This window comes from Anguilla anguilla, chromosome 8, assembly GCF_013347855.1.
Source record: "Anguilla anguilla isolate fAngAng1 chromosome 8, fAngAng1.pri, whole genome shotgun sequence".
Classification (NCBI taxonomy): domain Eukaryota; kingdom Metazoa; phylum Chordata; class Actinopteri; order Anguilliformes; family Anguillidae; genus Anguilla; species Anguilla anguilla.
This window is the reverse complement of record NC_049208.1, coordinates 5,429,444-5,448,573: the sequence shown is the minus strand read 5'-3', so window position 1 is coordinate 5,448,573 and position 19,130 is coordinate 5,429,444. Positions and strand designations below refer to the sequence as shown.

General features: G+C 41.1%; 2 protein-coding genes and 1 long non-coding RNA gene across 8 annotated transcripts in view; 2 read left to right on the top strand and 1 right to left on the bottom strand.

Moving 5' to 3' along the window:
* Positions 1 to 4,688, top strand: part of LOC118232801 (natural killer cell receptor 2B4-like) — a 112,529-nt gene extending 107,841 nt beyond the window's left edge. The window contains exon 7 of one of the 2 annotated variants that reach the window (XM_035427926.1): positions 4,370 to 4,688. In XM_035427926.1, the coding sequence (XP_035283817.1) occupies positions 4,370 to 4,564 (195 nt within the window). In that variant the 3' untranslated portion in view covers positions 4,565 to 4,688. The remainder of the gene's footprint in view (positions 1 to 4,369) is intronic. The other variant, XM_035427924.1, reaches the window with a different exon arrangement.
* Positions 1 to 19,130, bottom strand: part of LOC118232807 — a 60,175-nt gene that overhangs the window by 11,436 nt on the left and 29,609 nt on the right. For 3 of the 5 annotated variants that reach the window (XM_035427946.1, XM_035427948.1, XM_035427947.1), the window contains one exon: positions 18,423 to 19,019. The exons of 1 other annotated variant lie outside the window; for it this stretch is intronic. In XM_035427946.1, coding sequence (XP_035283837.1) covers positions 18,962 to 19,019 — 58 coding nt within the window. In that variant the 3' untranslated portion in view covers positions 18,423 to 18,961. Of the gene's footprint in view, positions 1 to 8,575; positions 8,630 to 18,422; positions 19,020 to 19,130 lie in introns of those variants that run through there. One more of the 5 variants, XM_035427950.1, reaches the window with a different exon arrangement.
* Positions 1,318 to 2,173, top strand: LOC118232815. The gene is made up of 2 exons (XR_004766399.1): positions 1,318 to 1,485; positions 1,792 to 2,173. It is a non-coding gene; the product is annotated as an uncharacterized LOC118232815 (long non-coding RNA).

The window sequence follows — 19,130 nt, the reverse complement described above, 5'->3', positions numbered from 1 at the left end:
TGAGCTTCAGGTGGTGATTGTCCATCCAGCTCTGTATGTCCCTCAGGCAAGCGGAGATGCGGGCAGGGACCTGTGTGTCCGATGGGGAGAAGGAGAGAAAGAGTTGCGTGTCGTCGGCATAGGAGTGATAGGACAAGCCATGGGCAGAGATTACATGGCCAAGGGATCTGGGAACCTTTCAATTGTCTTTGGAGTTTGTTACTGGCATTTGTGTTTTTAATCAATTTCAAGCACGTGTACCAAAATAATAACTTATCTGAGGTATAAAAAAACTTTCAGCTGGAAAGGGTAGTGTGCAGGGTTGAGCAGCTCAGGCGTGTTTCAGAGACGTGTGCTTCCTTTTATGGTGGGGTCTTGTGCATCCTGTGGCAGTTCAGTGCTCAGAAAACAACTCTAAAAGGAAAGAAGAAACTGCCATTTTGTGTGTGTGTGTGTGTATGTGTTCGTACAAGTGTGCGCGCACGTGAGTATGAGTGTGTGTATGTGTGTGTGCGTGAGAATGAGTGTGTGTACATGTGTGTGTTGGTAAGAGTGTGTGTACGTGTGTGCATATGGGTATGAGTGTGTGTACGTGTGTGCGTGCGGGTAATTAATTGTGGCATTTTACACCTGCCAGCTCACCATTAGACACCCTGAACTCTTTTTCTGTACAGTAGTCACAAAGCCCCAGTGTTGTAACGAACCCCCTGATATTTCCTGATAATTACAGGATTTGTCTCTTGCTCATTTCTACCGATGCCCCACTGCTCTACTGACAAACTTCTGAAAACCTGAAAATTTGTAGAATAGGTTTAAATGTCACATTTTTCAGCACAAAAAGACAGAAATCATAAATTATACATTAGGCTGATGGTTTTTTTTTTTTTTACTGTGAAGTACATTGCAAATATCAGTTTCATACTGTATTACACATTCTGCCATTAAATGTGTTTCGGATATACGGTGGTGATTTGTTACTGTATTAGTTTGGATGCTGTAAAATGTGTTATTGTGCAATAGTAGCTTGCAAGTGATTTGGATTTCAAGTAAGAAAGTCTTTCATAGATGTATGATAATACCTTGTAAAAGTATTGTATTTCATTGTACTGTATAATGTGTGGTGTATATGGTATCTGCTGAACAGAATTTGTTTTGAAGTTTTAAAATGAACATTTCTCTGTTTTTTCCCAGTTTCCAGAGCTGAGGAGTCTCTGTTTGTGCGTAAGGGAAGCTCTGTTCGTCTGGATATGCAGGGATATGCAGAACTCCGGTTTAACACCCTTTCCTGGCGTTTCAATATCTCCACTGCCGTACTAGAATACAATTATGAAGTTAAACATCTGAAATTATTTAAATCTTATGAAACCAGGGCAGAATTTGATCAAAAGAACTTCACTCTGCTGCTGAAGAACGTGCAGGAGAGAGACAGTGGGATCTACACAGCAGAGATAACTGATGAAGAAGGACAGCGAAGACATGTTGCTTCCTACAGGCTCACAGTTCAAGGTAGAAATAACACACTGTTTTACAGTCTCTGTGTACAATACAATCATGAGGGTGCTAAAAAGATATGGGTGGAGAATACATCGATACTAATGCATTTAAATAATGCTGTCATTCTGTAGATAAATGTGATTTCTGAGATTATCATGAGATTGTCATTTGATGATATTTCTCAGATTATTATAAGATTATATGGTTAAATTTGAATATATGGGATTATTATTGCCAATTTAATGTATGAGATTATTATGGGACTATATGGTGCAATGTGTCACATTTTGGCCAATTGGATTGGTTGTTGTTTTTCAGAGGCCCCGCCCACACCCGAGGTGGGAGTGGCTTTACTCTCCTCTGCTGGAGGGTTCTGTAAGGTGTCAGTGAACTGCTCTGCTAAAGACACCTGGGCCAGCTACACCTGTGACCACGCCCACTGCACACGGGTAGCAAATACAACCTCACCGACAGGAGTCAAGATCACTGTCACGGCAACCAAAGAGGCCATCTACTGCAGCAGCAGTAACCGGGTCGGCACAAAGACGCGATCAGAATCCATAAAGGACTTCTGTAAGTCTGTCTGTCTGTGCATAAAACCTGCAGGTCTGTCTGTGCTCTTCTCTTTCCTTGTGTTCACATGGAAAACATTCAAAATAGTAAACTAACACAATTCATCTTCACAGGTTTAAACCACAGACTGTAGAAAAAGTGTTGACAATGTGACTGTGGCTTATGAGAAGCATTTTGAGCCGTCGTGTTGTATAAATGGAGCCAGAGACTGCATAGTAGGGGAAAAGTGGGACTCTTATATGGTCATGAAGTCCTGGCCTGCTTGGGTCATCCACTGAGCACATGAGACAACACCACCCCCCCACCCCCCCACACACTAAGTGACACACAGTGACTAGGCAGTGACACAAACTGTCCCCAATTGGTCGACAAAATATTGAAATATTGTCCAAATGACACAGCTTAATGAACTGACACACGGGGAGACATTAGACCAAAAAAAATCACACCTATTGTGACTACATGTTCTTGTAGACAAAATGATTGAATGATTGAAACGGGGGGCTGAAAGTCCTACACTGGAGCCAGATGCACTGGCGCTAGTGAGCAACGTCTCTCAACAAAACCAGGAAGTGTTCTTAAGAAACAAAGCACAGTCTTGGCCATTTGCCCCAGGTGGGGTAAATTTCACCTCATCACCATGAGGTCCTATCTTGTCATGCCAGAACGGGACCATAAAACAGTTGTATATCCTACTATTTTTGGTGCAGTCCATCACACCCTCGTCCCACGAAAACAGAAAGATCCAGGCGGCTCGAAGCAGCCCAACTAAGATATAGTCTGGGATCCTAGAAGCTTCCACCGCTTTGCTTTGGTCCAGGACCATGTTTCTTTGGTCCGGAACCATGTTGCTTTGTTCCAGACAAACCTCTATTGATAGTTTTGTAGGTTCCTCCCTACTCCCCTTTCCTAAAATTTAGGAAATCTAGGACTTTCTCTCAGTATGGCTGTGGAAGGTCTACCGTCACAATCTAATGTAACAGTGTAGAGGGAAGATGGAATTCATTACAAACTAGCAGTTAAATTTCAATCAACTAGTCAGACTGGACATTTACAATGTTTGCTTGGTACCACAAACCGGACTTGTTCAAACAATTTGAAAACTGGACATTTCTAATCCATCTGGCTGCCCGAGCCCGCAGTTTGGGAACCCTGATGGAGTAGGGGAGGATGAGGGGGGTAGGAAGGCATCCATGTCCTGATCAGAGAAATCCAAAATGACGGTCTGTCTCTCACTACAGGTCCACCGATCCCCAATCCTCTTGTGAGAGTCACTGTTGACAATGTCACCATTATCATCATCATCATCATCATCATCATCATCATCATCATCATCATCATCGTCGTCTTTGTCATTTATAACAGGAGGAAGAAATCTGGAGGTAAGGACATGAGGTTTTAATATTGCACAAATAGAAGTGGATCACTGTTATTCACTGAGTGATTAATGATTCAGTGAGTATTTCCAGATTACATTTGCTATTCCTGAGGCCAGACCACCCTGTACCCTTCTCATGGCTAACTGCTAAAGCTAGGCAGCCATACCACCCTGTATCCCTCTCGTGGCTAACTGCTGAAGCTAAGCAGCCATGTCACCCTGTACCCTTCTCATGGCTAACTGCTGAAGCTAAGCAGCCACAGCTCCCTGTACCATTCGCATGGCTAACTGCTAGTCTGCCATGACATGCCGTACAGTTACAGCAATTTAAATATGAAATTATGGTGTTGTGTAAATGTAAATTAAATTAAATGAATGAATGAATTAATAAAGTAAACAGCTGTACAGAGTGTAATTTGTTGTAAAATGGCACATCAGTGTACACTGGTGTTCACTGCTGCTTTAGCTTGTGGGATAAAAATGCTCTCTGCTCCTACACTATTAAGCCTGAGCAGTCTGTATCAGAGCTGGGTCAAATACAAACACGTATTTGTATTTGTATTTGTATTTGAAAATGTATGTAAATACATATTTGAAGTATTTTAAAATACATTTACACATGAAGTGATGTTGTTCATTCTAAAAATGGCTGCCCCTTACTGAGAACATTTCTTTCATTGAACCCTGATAAATTCTGCTGTTGAACCCAGTGAAGTATTAACTAGATTTGAATTTCACAGGGTCCCAGATAGAGGGCAAGTGCAACACTGAATATGCTTCTGTTGAGGTACAATTATTCCTATCAATCTTATAAATCTGTTACAGTTTTTTTACACACACACACATATATATATATATATATATATATATATATATATATATATACACCAAGCCCTAAATGATGATAATGATAACTGTTCTGTCCCTGTCTCTGTTTGTCTGTAGGGCCCGGGTGTGGTGCTCAGTAATCCAAGCAGGGAAGTAACCGTGTATGAAACAGTCACCACTGCAAAGCCAGAGCACCACCCAAAAGTGAGCACAGTCTATGTCACGTTGGGACCAGCAGGAGACCCTCCAACAAAACCTGAGTCCATATATGCCACCGTGAATAACGGTGCACCTCAACCCTTAGAAGAGTAGACTATCTGGGCCGTCTGGGTAGTGTAGAGGTATAAGCACTCTACCTCTGACTACCGCCGCAGAGACCCGGGTTCATTCCCCGGCAGCGGTACTTCCGGCTTGGTCAGACGTTCCTACAAACACAATTGGCAGTGTTCGCGGGTGGGAAGCCGGTGAGGGCATGAGTCCTGATCGTTGCATTAGCTACTCCTACTGATTAGTCGGGGCGCCTGTTCAGCAGGGAGGGGATCTGGGAGAGATAGCGCGAACCTCCGCATGCGTTACGCTCTCCCAGTGAAACTCCTTGTTGTCAGGTGAAAAGAAGCGGCTGGTGACTCCACATGTATCCGAGGCTGGCATGTGGTAGTCTACACCCTGCCCAGACCAACAGAGGATAGCGCATCGATCAGGACTGTGATACACATGGGGAATTGGTATAACGACTAAATTGGGGAGAAAATGTCAAAAAAAGAAGAGTAGACTTTCTGGAATTTTTTTTGAATTCTAAATTGGAGTTCTAGAACTTCATTGCTTTCAATTAAAGGCAGCTATTGTTACACCAGCATCCGAATGTTCAGTCACAAGCATTCCAATAACATATTTGTGATCTTGCACCTTAATGGGTTAATAAGATTCTATTCATTCATGCTGCTGATCTTCCAGTGCTGTGATTGGTCCAAGACATTTAGCACAAAGAATCCAATGACCCAAATGTCTCACATAATTGTTCTGTTGCAAACTGTTCACCGTGGAGTCTCTCAGCAATGCTTTCCTTCATGCACCTGCCACACAGCCCCCTTCTATGGAGGGATATTGTTGACTCGTGAGTATTTATTTATTTTTAATTTTTTTGCATTTTATTGTGGAACATTTAAGCTGTGGAACATTTTGGCTGTGGAACATTTTGACTGTGGAACATTTCAGCTGTGGAACATTTTGGCTGTGGAACATTTTGGCTGTGGAACATTTAAGCTGTGGAACGTTTCGGCTGTGGAACATTTTGGCTGTGGAACATTTCATCTGTGGAACATTTAAGCCGTGGAACGTTTCGGCTGTGGAACATTTTGGCTGTGGAACGTTTTGGCTGTGGAACATTTAAGCTGTGGAACATTTTGGCTGTGGAACATTTTGGCTGTGGAACATTTCGGCTGTGGAACATTTCGGCTGTGGAACGTTTCGGCTGTGGAACTCTTGAGCCGTTTCAGAGTGACAGCTGTCCTCGCAGTGCTTTTTTTAGCGTGTGTATTCTGCACCGCCGGCTCGGTTTTGAGTGACCTGCCAGATCCAGACGGGTCTTGGTGAGGGGCACCAAAATCAGGGTCGCCCCATCCTGTAGGTGAGATACAAACTGCGCGTTGGGCCCTGCCTTCCTTGAAAAGAGCCCCTTATTGGCTTAAAGACCATGCGGAGAAAGAGAAACAGCACTTAGTCACAATCTTCTGCCCTGTTCTGCTACCACAATCTCCATCACATGATCTGTCATTACAATCACACATCCCCCCCTGCCATCTTTATTATAAAATTATGCTTAGTCATTTTTATTTAGGTCAGAAACATCCCAGGCTGGAATCCGTCAAAAAAAAAAGAAAAAAAGAAAAAAGAAAAGTGTGGGGTCAAACATTTCTTTTAGCCCCTGATTTTATCCCTGATTTTCCCAATCCGAACGCAACCAAACTGCTCGATCTCCCGCCGCAACTTCTCATGCTGATGTCAGGAGGAGATGCAAGTCATGATGCAAGTCATGTGACTCCTCCGATTCATGCTGAGTCAGTGGCCTCTTACCAATCCCTTCTACAAGGTCCAGTTTTACTGACCTGCCTTTTACAACGAATGATCTGTATTTTCACTTCTGTTTCATCCATTTTTTATCTTCTTACATTGTTGTCTGTCTTTTTGATGTTTTAATAATTTTTTTAAAGTCTTTTTGTGTTTTTTTTACTGTTGTAAATCTGTTTGCACTGTATGCTTGAAAAGTGCCATGCAAATAAGTTATTTTTTATCATTATGATTATTATTATCCATCCATTCCTTAACTATACCCACTTATCCACAGTAATAATAATAATAATTTATTATTATTATTATTATTATTATTATTATTATTATTATTATTATTAGCTGTAGTAGTAGCAGTAGTAATAGAATTAACCATTGTTAATGAAATTAATAGTATTAATGTTATTTAAAAATGAGTTGAGCACCTTGTATTTGGTGAAAAATAGTTTTAGCCATATAGCAACAACCTGTGTGATCTTCAGGAAGCAGTTTGTTAAATTCTGTCCACTTAAATCAGGTACAAGCTCTAGAAGCCTGCCTGCATAACATTGGCTAAAACTTCTTAAAAATCTTTCAACAAATCAAAACAAAACAAACCAAATTACAGATTACAACCAGGTACCTGAATTACTAACGCAGTGTGTGGAATACTCTGTACAATTTATGCGACTCACCAAAGTTTTTTTAAATATATTAATCTTCCATAATGGGTAGTGTTCGGAGGTTCAAAGGCACACTGACAAGGGTACAACCAAGTAGCCCCTAAATCCCGAAGGACTAAACAGAGGAAAGGGAAAAAAAGAAATAATAGTAGCGAAGCCGATCTCCGACAAACGCTAAACCGAGAACCCAAACACTGGTACTTAAATAATAAAGGTCCCAGAAGTCCCAACGGGAAACCCTTAGACTTAGGGTTTAACAGAGAATACAGCTGAGTGACAAACACTCAGCTAAAATAAATAATCTGAGTGCAACTCAGAAAAACACAAGAAATACAACACCAGGACAACGTCCCAAATACCCTAGCTTGCAGAGCTGCAAAATAATAAGGAACCTTTTCTTTTTTTATAGAACACTAAATTGCGCTTAACACGTACGCTGAATTTACCGGACAAGCAACCTAACACATAAAGCTCACACAGAGTACCTGTCCCACCGTCCTATTACCTGGCTCTGGTCTTAGTGATAGCGACACAGACACGACCAACCCTGTCGTGAACCGGTGAGCCCAATCAGGACTCAGGGTGCTCCCCTGGTGGCCACACCCAGCCACTGCACCCTGAAACCATGACATCTTCATTATGAACATTATAATACAACATGCCATTTGCCCCAAATGTGAATGGCAAAGGTTTGTAATTATTGCGTTCATTTTTTTTCATCCTAAAACGTTGATTCTTTTTTAATATATTTTATTAACTATATTAAAACGGTGAGGATTTTATGGTTGGTGAGTGGCAAAAAGGTTATTTTTCAGACTACACAATCACTTGATAATTAAAAAAAAAGCTTCCTCTTCTAGCATGGGTCTTCCGATAACATTCAGGACACACCTCTTCCTGTTTCATGTATTTTTCAGTCTTAAAGAACTGAAAGGCTTCATTGAGTGAATACAAAATATGCCCTTAAAATGGGTACCTGCGTTTAGTTGAATATAGGGGTTGATCACAAAAACTAAGGTTTAGTGGAAGTGCATGTGCCCTAAAACTTATTCAGTATTTATTCCATATTTATTGCATGATATTGAACCTAAAATTTCACAATTTCATTTGAATAATATTTTCTTTGTGTTTCTTTACCATTACAATACTATCTCATGTTTTCCTTTAATTGAATGCCCATTAAGAATTCATGACAGCAAAAGTATGATGACTTCCAAATAAGAAAACTTTATTGTTCATCAGATGATGGAAAATCATCTTTGGCTCAAGTGGATGAAAAGCTAATAATCCAAAAACACATTAAAATCCAAAAACACACAAATTAAGATGTAAAAAACAAAAAACTTGAAACAAAAAAACATAAAAAATACAGTTCACGTGGCAGCTAAAAATTATTGCAATTAATCACAGCAAAACTTGGACAAACTGGTTCATCTTCAGTTTTTGATACAAACACACACACGCGCACGCACACACACACAACACACACACATGCACACGTATGCACACACACACATGCATGCATGCACACACACTTACATACACATGCACATGCACAAACACATACACACACACACAGTTATTTCAGATATTAATTCTCTCCTCCCCTCTGACAAATTTATCCTTCTCTCTCAGTCCTCACTGATCTCTGAAAAAAACAACGTAAATAAATAAATTAGAACTGCATCTAAAATTCACACAAACAATACAACGTGCATTAGAGTGTGTGAGTGAGGGGTAAAATGTGTAAATGAGCGGAAGAGTGTGTGGTGGAGGGTGTGAGTATGTGGTAGTGTGTGTGAGTATGGGATACAGTGTGTGGTACAGTGTGTGAGTGTGTGGTAGTGTGTGTGAGTATGGGGTACAGTGTGAGTGTGTGGTAGTGTGTGAACGTGTGGTGGAGTGTGTGAGTGTGTGGTAGAGTGTGTGAGTATGGGGTAGAGTGTGTGAGTGTGTGGTGGAGGGTGTGACTGTGTTAGTGTATGTGAGTATGGGGTAGATTGTGTGAGTGTGTGGTCATGTGTGTGAGTATGGGGTAGAGTGTGTGAGTGTGAGGTAGAGTGAGTGAGTGCGTGGTAGAGTGTGTGAGTGTGAGGTAGAGTGTGTGGAACACCACGCTCACCTCGCGTGTGGGCGGGGCCTCTACAAAACAACAACCAATCCACTGGGCCAAAGATGTGACACGTTGCACCCTATGGTCTCATAATAATCTCATACATTAAATTGGCAATAATAATCCCATATATTCAAATTTAACCATATAATCTTATAATAATCTGAGAAATATCATCAAATGACAATCTCATGATAATCTCAGAAATCACATTTATCTGCAGAATGACAGCATTATTTAAATGCATTAGTATCAATGTATTCTCCACCCATATCTTTTTAGCACCCTCATGATTGTATTGTACACAGAGACTGTAAAACAGTGTGTTATTTCTACCTTGAACTGTGAGCCTGTAGGAAGCAACATCTCTCTCCTTTCCCTCAATATCAGTTATCCTTGCTGTGTAGATCCCACTGTCTCTCTCCTGCACGTTCTTCAGCAGCAGAGAGAAGTTCTTTTCATCAAATTCTGCCCTGGTTTCATAAGATTTAAAAAATTTATAATGATTAAGTTCATAATTGTAGTTTAGTATTGTTGTGGAGATATTGAATCTCCAGGAAAGGGTGTGAAACTCGAGTCCTTCATATCCCTGCACATCCAGACGAACAGGGCTTCCCTTACGCACAAACAGAGACTCCTCAGCTCTGGAAACTGGAAAAAACAGAGACCATTTTCATTTTAAAACTTTAAAACAAAATATGTCCTGCAGATATACTGTATAGCACACATTATATCATCAAATACAAGCAGTTTTACATGGTATTATTGCACATTTATAAAAGGTTTTCTTTGATTGAATCCAGTACACTTACAGGGTACTTTTACACATCAAGATCTTTCAACAGCATTCAAAGTTAAATGGCATTCAAGTCAAGAACAAACTCAGCTGTTCAAAATTAACTTGGCAAACTTTCCATCTACAAATGCAGGGCTGTCATGACATGACATCATGAACCGAGGGGTGGGGGTGGGGGGGCGTGGGGGGGGATGGGGGGATGGGGGATTTGTCAGTGTATTCACAGACCGGGGAATTAGCGCAAGAGCAATAGCATCATAACAGCTATTCTTGCACTTTTGCGGCATCATACTCCAGTTAGAGCACTAAGGTCGGCCAACCAGATGCTCTTGGATGTTCCGAGATCCAGGCACAAAAATAGAGGTGACCGAGCCTTTGCGGTAGCTGCCCCTGATCTCTGGAACAGCCTACTTTTTCATATAAGAACTGCTCAGACCCTAGAGTCTTTTAAGTCGCTGCTGAAGACCTCTTCTCGTTGGCATTCAATTTCAGTTGAGCTTGTCACCTTGTCTTTATCTTCGATGTAATTCTTTTATTACCATGTTTATTGTTTCCTTTTATTCTAATTTTTTATTACTTTTATATTAGTTTTTGGTATTTTAAGTCTGTTCAAGCACTTTGTTCAACTGTGCTTGTTGCAAATGTGCTATATAAATAAACTTCGACTTGACTTGACTATCCGTGCCCTCTGAATACTGCACAATTTAAACGGCTTTCAATGAAATAAAATAAAAACATTTGAAACCTGTGTTGTGTTGCCCATCCCCAGATGTGGCCCAAAATGGCCGCATAAACCGTTCATGCCAGCAGTTGACTCTGGTCACGGGATGCACAAACACTGAGTAAGTACTGGAGCAGCCTGTTGAGCTCCTGGAGCTGACCGAATTTCAGAATGTCCCATAACTTCAACAAGAGGATTAAGCCCAGCACCAAAAATTCCTGCTCATGTATAGCCGCGTTTCCACCAAAATTACCCGGAACTTTCAGTCCCAGGAACTACTTTACCAGGAACTAAAAGGTTCCTTCAGCCAATGGTTGTCTGCCTGGTTTCCACCGGGGTCTAAAGTCCCGCGAAGATTAGGCAAATTAGCCCACTGACGTTGTCGTCGGTCCATCTGTCATATGATTTCTTCTGTAACCCCATACTACCACCGAAGTAGCCTACATTATTTTCTAATAACCGGGACAGCCCGGAGGGGTTTATTCCACTTATATACAACGGGTTACCAACAATTACTATATTTTTGGTTACTTTTGTATTTATTGATTTTCATATATCCTCTCAAACACATTCATTAACAGCAGAAAACATGCACACGTTGTAAACAATTTGCTGTTTTATTACTTTCTCGTCGTCAATTCCATATAGGCTAATCGCAAAATGACAAGAATAGAACGAAAACTCGGACTTGCGTGAAAATGTAAATTAGTAGTGGTACAGCCACCGTTTGCTTTCCTTCGAAGTTACTGCTAGCTGAGCAGTGAAGTGTGCCCTCCAGATGCGAACCATGCACCATAAATGAGTCCATAGTCCCCCTGGTCTTTTCGTGGAATTGAAAAATGGCAGTAAAATTGAGTAAAATTACGGCAGTCTGAAAAAACTAAAGGGAAGATTACTAGAATTAACCTGTTATTTTACCCGGATAAAAAGTGCGGAAGGTGATTTCCAGTTTGCTTGTACTGTATCACCAATGTTAATTATGCAGAACTACCGCATACCTCACATAACTGTATCAAACGTTTTGGGTCAATTACAACGGGCTAACAAAGAAAATCCGGAAGAAAATATTCAGCAACCGAATTAATCCGTTTGAATGTTTTGGTAGCCTACGTAATATGCTGTCCCAGCACGAATGCGTAGCATTTTATAAAACGAATACTAAAGCAAGAAAAGAACAGAAGAGCACACGTTATAATTCCAAGATGTTGACAGGCTATAACCAAAAGTAGGCTACTGCGCCGCATAACATACAAGTTTGATTTGAAGTTATTATGAAAATAAATTGGTTTGCCGCTGCATATTTTCAAACATGGCGGGTAATGGCGGAAAATAAATACAACACAAATGCTACGAGTACTCGACCAATCAGAAATGTTCAGCGCTGCAAGCTCCACCCAAAAGGTTCCTGTACTTTCGGAAAGTACTACCCCCCGAGAAGGAACGTTTTGGGGGGTAAAACAAAGCCCCCAGAACTAAATTTAGACCCTAGTTCCTGCGGTGGAAACGCACTGAGTTCCTCAAAAGGTTCCTAGTTCCGGGGTATAGTTCCTGCGGTGGAAACGCGGCTTATGTTTACAAAGTATAAAATGCCTACCTTCTAAAAGTGCCTATAGATGGAAATCAGAAGTATGTAAGGAAATGTTGCTTTGCAGGTGAAGAAGATGACAAAGAGGTTTGAACCACACAAAATAAGAGACAAGTGACCCATTATATACACACATATTTCAAATAGATGTGTTTGAAGTGCACTGTACCTGAGAAGAGCAGTGTGGACATCAACAGGACAAGCATTTTCAGTCTGAGAGAGAGAGACAGCTAGTGATCTGTGGAACTTCCTCAGTAGCAGTTGGAATGTAATGTGTGTGTGTGAGTATGTGTGTGTTTGCGTGTGTGTGGTGAGTGATTTTAAAATGAGAGGCTATGCTGGTGGTTGGAATATTTGCCTCTTTTTTTTAGCCCACAAGCTTCAAACAGTTACAGCCTGCAGTGGCTGCACTATGGCTGATGAACTGCTCCTGTTCACATTTCAATGTCTGTGCAAAGATGTCATCACAGTATCACAGAGCTGAGAATGGCCATTAAAGACTTCATATGCAAACTCCACGCTTAAAAAAAGACAGTGAGCTTAAATGTGCTATAAAACCATTCAAGATATTTTAAATTTCTACTTATCAACTTTAATCTACTTGCCAATGCACCACGAAAATATCCAATGTGAATTTCAATAATTTCATAATAATCTCATAAATTTTATCATGTAATATCATAATAATCCCATACATGCCAAATTTTATTGTGTAATGATCTCAGAAATCACATCCTACAACATAATCTCATGATGACCTAAGAGATCACATTTATCTACAGAATGACACCATTATTTGAATGCATTAGTGCAAATTTGATCTGTTCTACACCCAGAGATGGGCAAAGATACATCAAAATGTATCTTTTTACAAAATACAAAATACCCCTCAACTAAATGTACAAAGTACTGGAGCCAGAAAATGTATCAAGATAAAATACATCTATTTTGTATTTTCAAAATACAGGAAAATACATTAGAAACATTTGGTATTCTGAATTTGTTTAAAATGGCAGAACATTCAGATTTTTATAATGTACACAAGGCTCTGGTGAGAGTTTGAACCATACAGGAAGGAAGAACAGGAAGTAGAATGCTACTGTATATGCATATGCCTGTACTGTGTATGTACATATTTTACCCAGGCATAAACACACTTGCACACATATCCACACGTGCACACGAGAACACTCACACCATTTTCACACAGTATATCCCCAAAATTCCAGACAGATTTCACTTTACTGTTCAACCTTTCTTCTTGGACTTGAAATGAAGAAATCACTAGAAATAACAAACGCAGGTCTAAGTTCAGAGCGCTGGAGCACATGGGTGTGGCCAACTCTTTTTTGGTAATTTGGTGACCAGAGGCCCAAGCGCATCCATGGCGCAGTGTGGGGCAGGGTTGGAGTGGGAGGAATACATTATTAGCAGGTATGTCCTGGCTGCCTTCAATCATGGCCAATCAAATCAGCTCCTCTCATCCCCAAGACCGGCGTGGCGCACAGGCGCAGCGTATTGTCAATTCCGTAATGGCTGAAGATGCGCCAGACCGGCTCCGCCAGGCAAACTTTACGCAGGTAGAAACTGACATACTTGTCCGGGAGGTTCAGACTCACAATGACCGAATATATGGTACTGCAAGTCGGCCTCCACGGGTTGATGATGTTAAATTGGCTTGAGAAGAGGTGTATTTGCAATTTGGCAGGGCGCAACGTGATTTTTCCCCGCTTGCGCCCATTTGCTAATTTCGTGGCTCGACATGAACCCGTCTGCGCCGAGACGGGTGGGATGGCGTAGCTGGGGGTGTGTCGATACGGATACGCCAGCGCGGTACAATTTTGGTGTCTGTTTTGGCGTAAAATCACGCCTGCGTCTCCGCCCGCTATAACTACGTCTAAGCGCAGCGCTGGTGATCTTGAGCTTTTTTCGTGACTTTAGTGGACGGGGACGCACGTGAACGTAGACCTATCCAAAAATCCCCCAGACAGGTTTGGTGGATGTCCTACATATTTCATCCCGCTTACATAAATAATTAAAACAAGACTACTGAATACAACCTTCTGAATCAGTTAATCATGAAAATTTGATGTGAATCAAAGGCAGAGGAAGGAAGAGGAGGAGGCATTTATAATACTCGTTGTATTATAAATGCCTCCTCCTCTTCCTTCCTCTGCCTTTGATTCACATCAAATTCAATAGACAAGAGTCAAGCTTATTTTTTCATGATTAACTGATTCAGAAGGTTGTATTCAGTAGTCTTGTTTTAATTATTTATGTAAGCGGGATGAAATATGTAGGACATCCACCAAACCTGTCTGGGGGATTTTTGGATAGGTCTACGTTCACGTGCGTCCCCGCCCACTAAAGTCACGAAAAAAGCTCAAGATCACCAGCGCTGCGCTTAGACGTAGTTATAGCGGGCGGAGACGCAGGCGTGATTTTACGCCAAAACAGACACCAATATTGTACCGCGCTGGCGTATCCGTATCGACACACCCCCAGCTACGCCATCCCACCCGTCTCGGCGCAGACGGGTTCATGTCGAGCCACGAAATTAGCAAATGGGCGCAAGCGGGGAAAAATCACGTTGCGCCCTGCCAAATTGCAAATACACCGGCGTGTCCGCTTGGACCAGACTTGTGCCAGTACGAAAATAGAGCCCATTGACTCTGGTTGAAGTAAAAGTACTCATAAAAATAACTACTTAAGTAAGAGTAAAAAAAGGTATCTCGTAAAAAACCACTGAAGTGAGTAACTTCAGCAGAATCGCAGAAATGCCATTATCACAGTTGACATGGTGATACAGCATAACAGAGCATAACTACTAGACTAATGTTGTTCCAGGGAAGCTAGCCACTATTCATTTTAAGTGGCTCTCATCAACTGAGCAACAACTAAGTTAGGGAGTGCAAATAATTAGATGGTCAGACATCTCTTGATAAGGTTATGATGAACATAAAATGTGTACAAGCTCCCAATCCCCCTCTTCCCATTAGCTACCCAACTGACAAGCTAACTTGCTAACCACTAGCTATGCACCAGCCTACAGGGCTCCAGACTAACTTTTTACATTGGTGGCACTGGTGCGCCTAACTTTTTCATTTGCACCAGCACATAATTTAAGTGCACCCAAAAAAATTGCAGCTCATTCGTGTCACTACAATCAGCAAAATTTATCTACACAAAATTCAGGAACTTGTCAGGGTTCTGTGGTTTGTCTGCGTTTCCCCTTTTGGGCCGCAAGATGGCGGCACTTCAGTTTTCAGTTCTGTTCATTTGCCCTGTTTAATTGTATTATTGTTTTCAATTATTCAATTATTGTTTTTTGGTTGTCTGGTTTTCCCTTCCCTCTCTGTGGCCTGATTGTGCATTGTGCCCTCCTGTGTCTCATCAGTGTCTTGTCTATTTAAGTTCGACATAGTGACATAGCTCAGGAGGTAATACTGATTATCTGGCAGTCGGAGGGTTGCCGGTTCAAACCCCGCCCCGGGCATGTTGAAGTGTCCTTGAGCAAGGCACCTAACCCCCAACTGCTCTGGCGAATGAGAGGCATCAATTGTAAAGCGCTATATAAATGCAGTCCATTTACCATTCTTTCTTCCCTGACTCAGGTGCTGGATCCTTGTGTGTGCTTTTCTGATTGTGTTTCGGTATGCGCTCCCTTGTGTACTTGTGACTCTGTGTTTTGTCCTGAGTGTTTTCTATCCTGCCCGTGTTCTGGTTTCGCATTGTTTCGGATTTCTGGATTTTCTTTGTTTTGCGTTTAAGAACTTTGTTTTGACTTTTTGAGACTTGCCCTGCGTGGCCTTGTTTTTGTTCCTATTAAAAGTTAAAATTCTCGGTTTGTATTTCCCCTTTTGGGGAAAGGAACTCAGCTGTTCAAAATGAACCTGGCAAACTTTCCATCTATAAATGCAGGGCAGTGCTGTCATGACATGATGTCAGGACACAAGGGGTGGGGGGTGGGCGGGAGATTTGTCAGTGTGGTCACAGGCCAGGGAATCAGAGCATGAGCAATAGCATTGAAACAGCTATCCATGACCTCTGAATACTGCACAATTTAAACGCCTTTCAATAAAATAAAAACATTTGGAAACTGAGTTGTGTGGCCCATCTGTGGTTGTGGCACAAAATGGCCAAAGAGACCGTTCATGCCAGCAGCTGACTCTGGTCACGGTATGCAAAAAAACTCTGAGTAAGTACTGGAGCATCCCGTTGTGCTCCTGGAGCTGACCAAATTTCCGAATGTCCCGTAACTTAAACAAGAGCATCAAGCTCATCACCAACAATTCCTTCTGGAGGCAAACATCTTTCACTGGCATGAGCGATCAGAAAAAGAAAAAATGCTCATGTATGTTTACAAAGTATAAAAGTATACCTAGTAAAAGTGCCTGTAAACGGAAATTACATTACAGGCATTTTTAGCAGACACTCTTATCCAGAGCGACCTACACAACATTTGGCATTGCACTTTAATTTGCATCCATTTATACAGCTGGATATATACTGAAGTAATGCAGGTTAATTACCTTGTTCAAGGGTACAACGACAATGTCCTACCCGCAGATCAAACCTGTGACCTCTCAGTTACAAGACCAGTTCCCTACCCATTATAATACACTGCCGCCCAATGAAAAGGATGGAAGCAAATGTTGCTTTGCAGGTGACAAAGGTGATGAAGAGGTTTTAACCACACAAAATAAGAGGCGAGTGACCAATTATATGAACACATATTTCAAATAGATGTGTTTGAAGTGCATTGTACCTGAGAAGAGCAGTGTGGACACCAACAGGACGGGCATTTTCAGTCTGAGAGAGAGAGAGCTAATGATCTGTGGAACTTCCTCAGTAGCAGTTAGAATGTAATGTGTGTCTGTGTGAGTATGTGTGTGTTTGCATGTGTGTGGTGAGTGATTTTAAAATGGGAGGCTATGCTGTATGTTGGAATATTTGCCTCTTTTCTTTTTAGCACACAAGCTTCAAACAGGAAGTGTGTTTCAGTTACAGGCAGCAGTGGCTGCACTATCTGTCCCTGTATCTGTCTGTCCATAGGGTCTGGGTGTGGTGCACAGTAATATAAGCACAGTAGAAACCATGCATGACGCAGTCACCACTGCAAACCCAGAGTGCCACCTGGAGGTGAACACAGTCTATGACATGTTGGGACTAGCAGGAGATCCTCCGACATAACCTGAGTCCGTATATGCCACCGTGAATAAGGGTGCATCTTAACCCTTAGAAGAGCAGGCTTTTTGGAATGCTTTGTTTTCAAAGTTTTTCAAAGTTCTAAGTGTTCGAAAACTCCACTGTTCTCACTTAAAGGCAGAGATCGTTACATCGGCATTAGAATGGTCGGTTAAGAACATCCTAGTCACATATTTGCAATCTCACACCGTAAATTGTGATCACAGACCATGTGGTGGAGATTGCGGTAGCAGACTGGGGTGCCGTGTCTCTTTCTCCGCGTGGTTTTTAAGCCAATGAGGGGCTCTTTTCGAGGAAGGCGGGGCCCAACGCCCAGTGCGTATCTCGCCTACAGGACGGGCGGCCCTGATTTTAATTTTACTGTTAAAAGTTGAAAAAAGTCTGTTTTAATCTGTACAAATTATGTGACTCACCAAAGTTTTTTAAAATTTATTTCCTCTTCATTATTTCATAAAAATTATTAACTACATGCCATATGCCCTTAATGTGAAAGTCAAAAATTCCTAATTATTGCATTATTCAATTTCTTTCACCTTCAAATATTAATTAACTGTGTTAAAACTGAGGATTTTATGGTTGGAGAGAAGCAAACAGGTTTTTTTTCAAACTACACAATCTCTTGATCATTCAAAAATAGCTTCTGCTACTAGCCTGGCCACACCTCTTCCTGTTTCATGGATTTTTCAGTCTTAAAGAACCTAAAGGCTTCGTTGAGTGAATACAAAACAATTTAAGTCTGCTTTGGCTGAATTGCATATGCCCTTAATATGGGTACCTGTGTTTGATTGAATATAGGGGTTAATCACAAAAACTGCAGTCTGGTTTAGTGGAACTACACGTGCCCTAAAACTCATTCAGTATTTAATCAATATTTATTGCATGATGTTGAACCTAAACTTAACGTCATTTCATTTGAATTATATTTCCTTTGTGTTTTTTTTTTTTTTTTTTTACCATACAATTTCATGTTTTTCTTTAATTGAATGCTTATTAAGGATTCATTTGAGCAAAAGTATGATTACTTTCGATTCAGAAAACTTTATTTTTCATCAGATGGAAAATCATCTTTGGCTCGAGTGGATGAAAAGCTCATAATCCAAAAACACATAAAAATCCAAAAGCACATGAACAATTTAGCTCACAAATATAAAAAACATAGAAGTTTGAAACAAAAAACTTAAAATATACAGTTAAGATCACATCATAGCTTAAAAAGCATTGCAATGAATCACAGCAAAGCTTGAACAAACTAGTTAATTATCAGTTCACCCCCAATATGACTGTGTGCTTGTGTTTTGCCTCCCAAAGGTTGGGGTGGTGCCGGTGAAATATTTTAAATATGTACTGCACTGCATTGCTAGGATTGCTTGTTTTAGCTATATGCATTCATGAGCTTGTAGTTTTTTGATACAAACACACACGCACACACGCATGCACACATACGCACACGCACACGTACGCAAAACACACACACACACACACTCACACATGCAAGCACGCACACTTACATACACATACACATGCACATACACACACACATGCACACACACAGTTATTTCAGATATTAATTCTCTCCTCCCCTCTGACAGATTTATCCTTCAGTCCTGATTGATCTCTGAAATAAAAACAACAAAAATAAATAATTTTAACTTCATTACAACATCCAAAATCCACATGAAACAATACAGCGTTTATTAGAGTGTGTGGAGGGTGTGAGTGTGTGGTA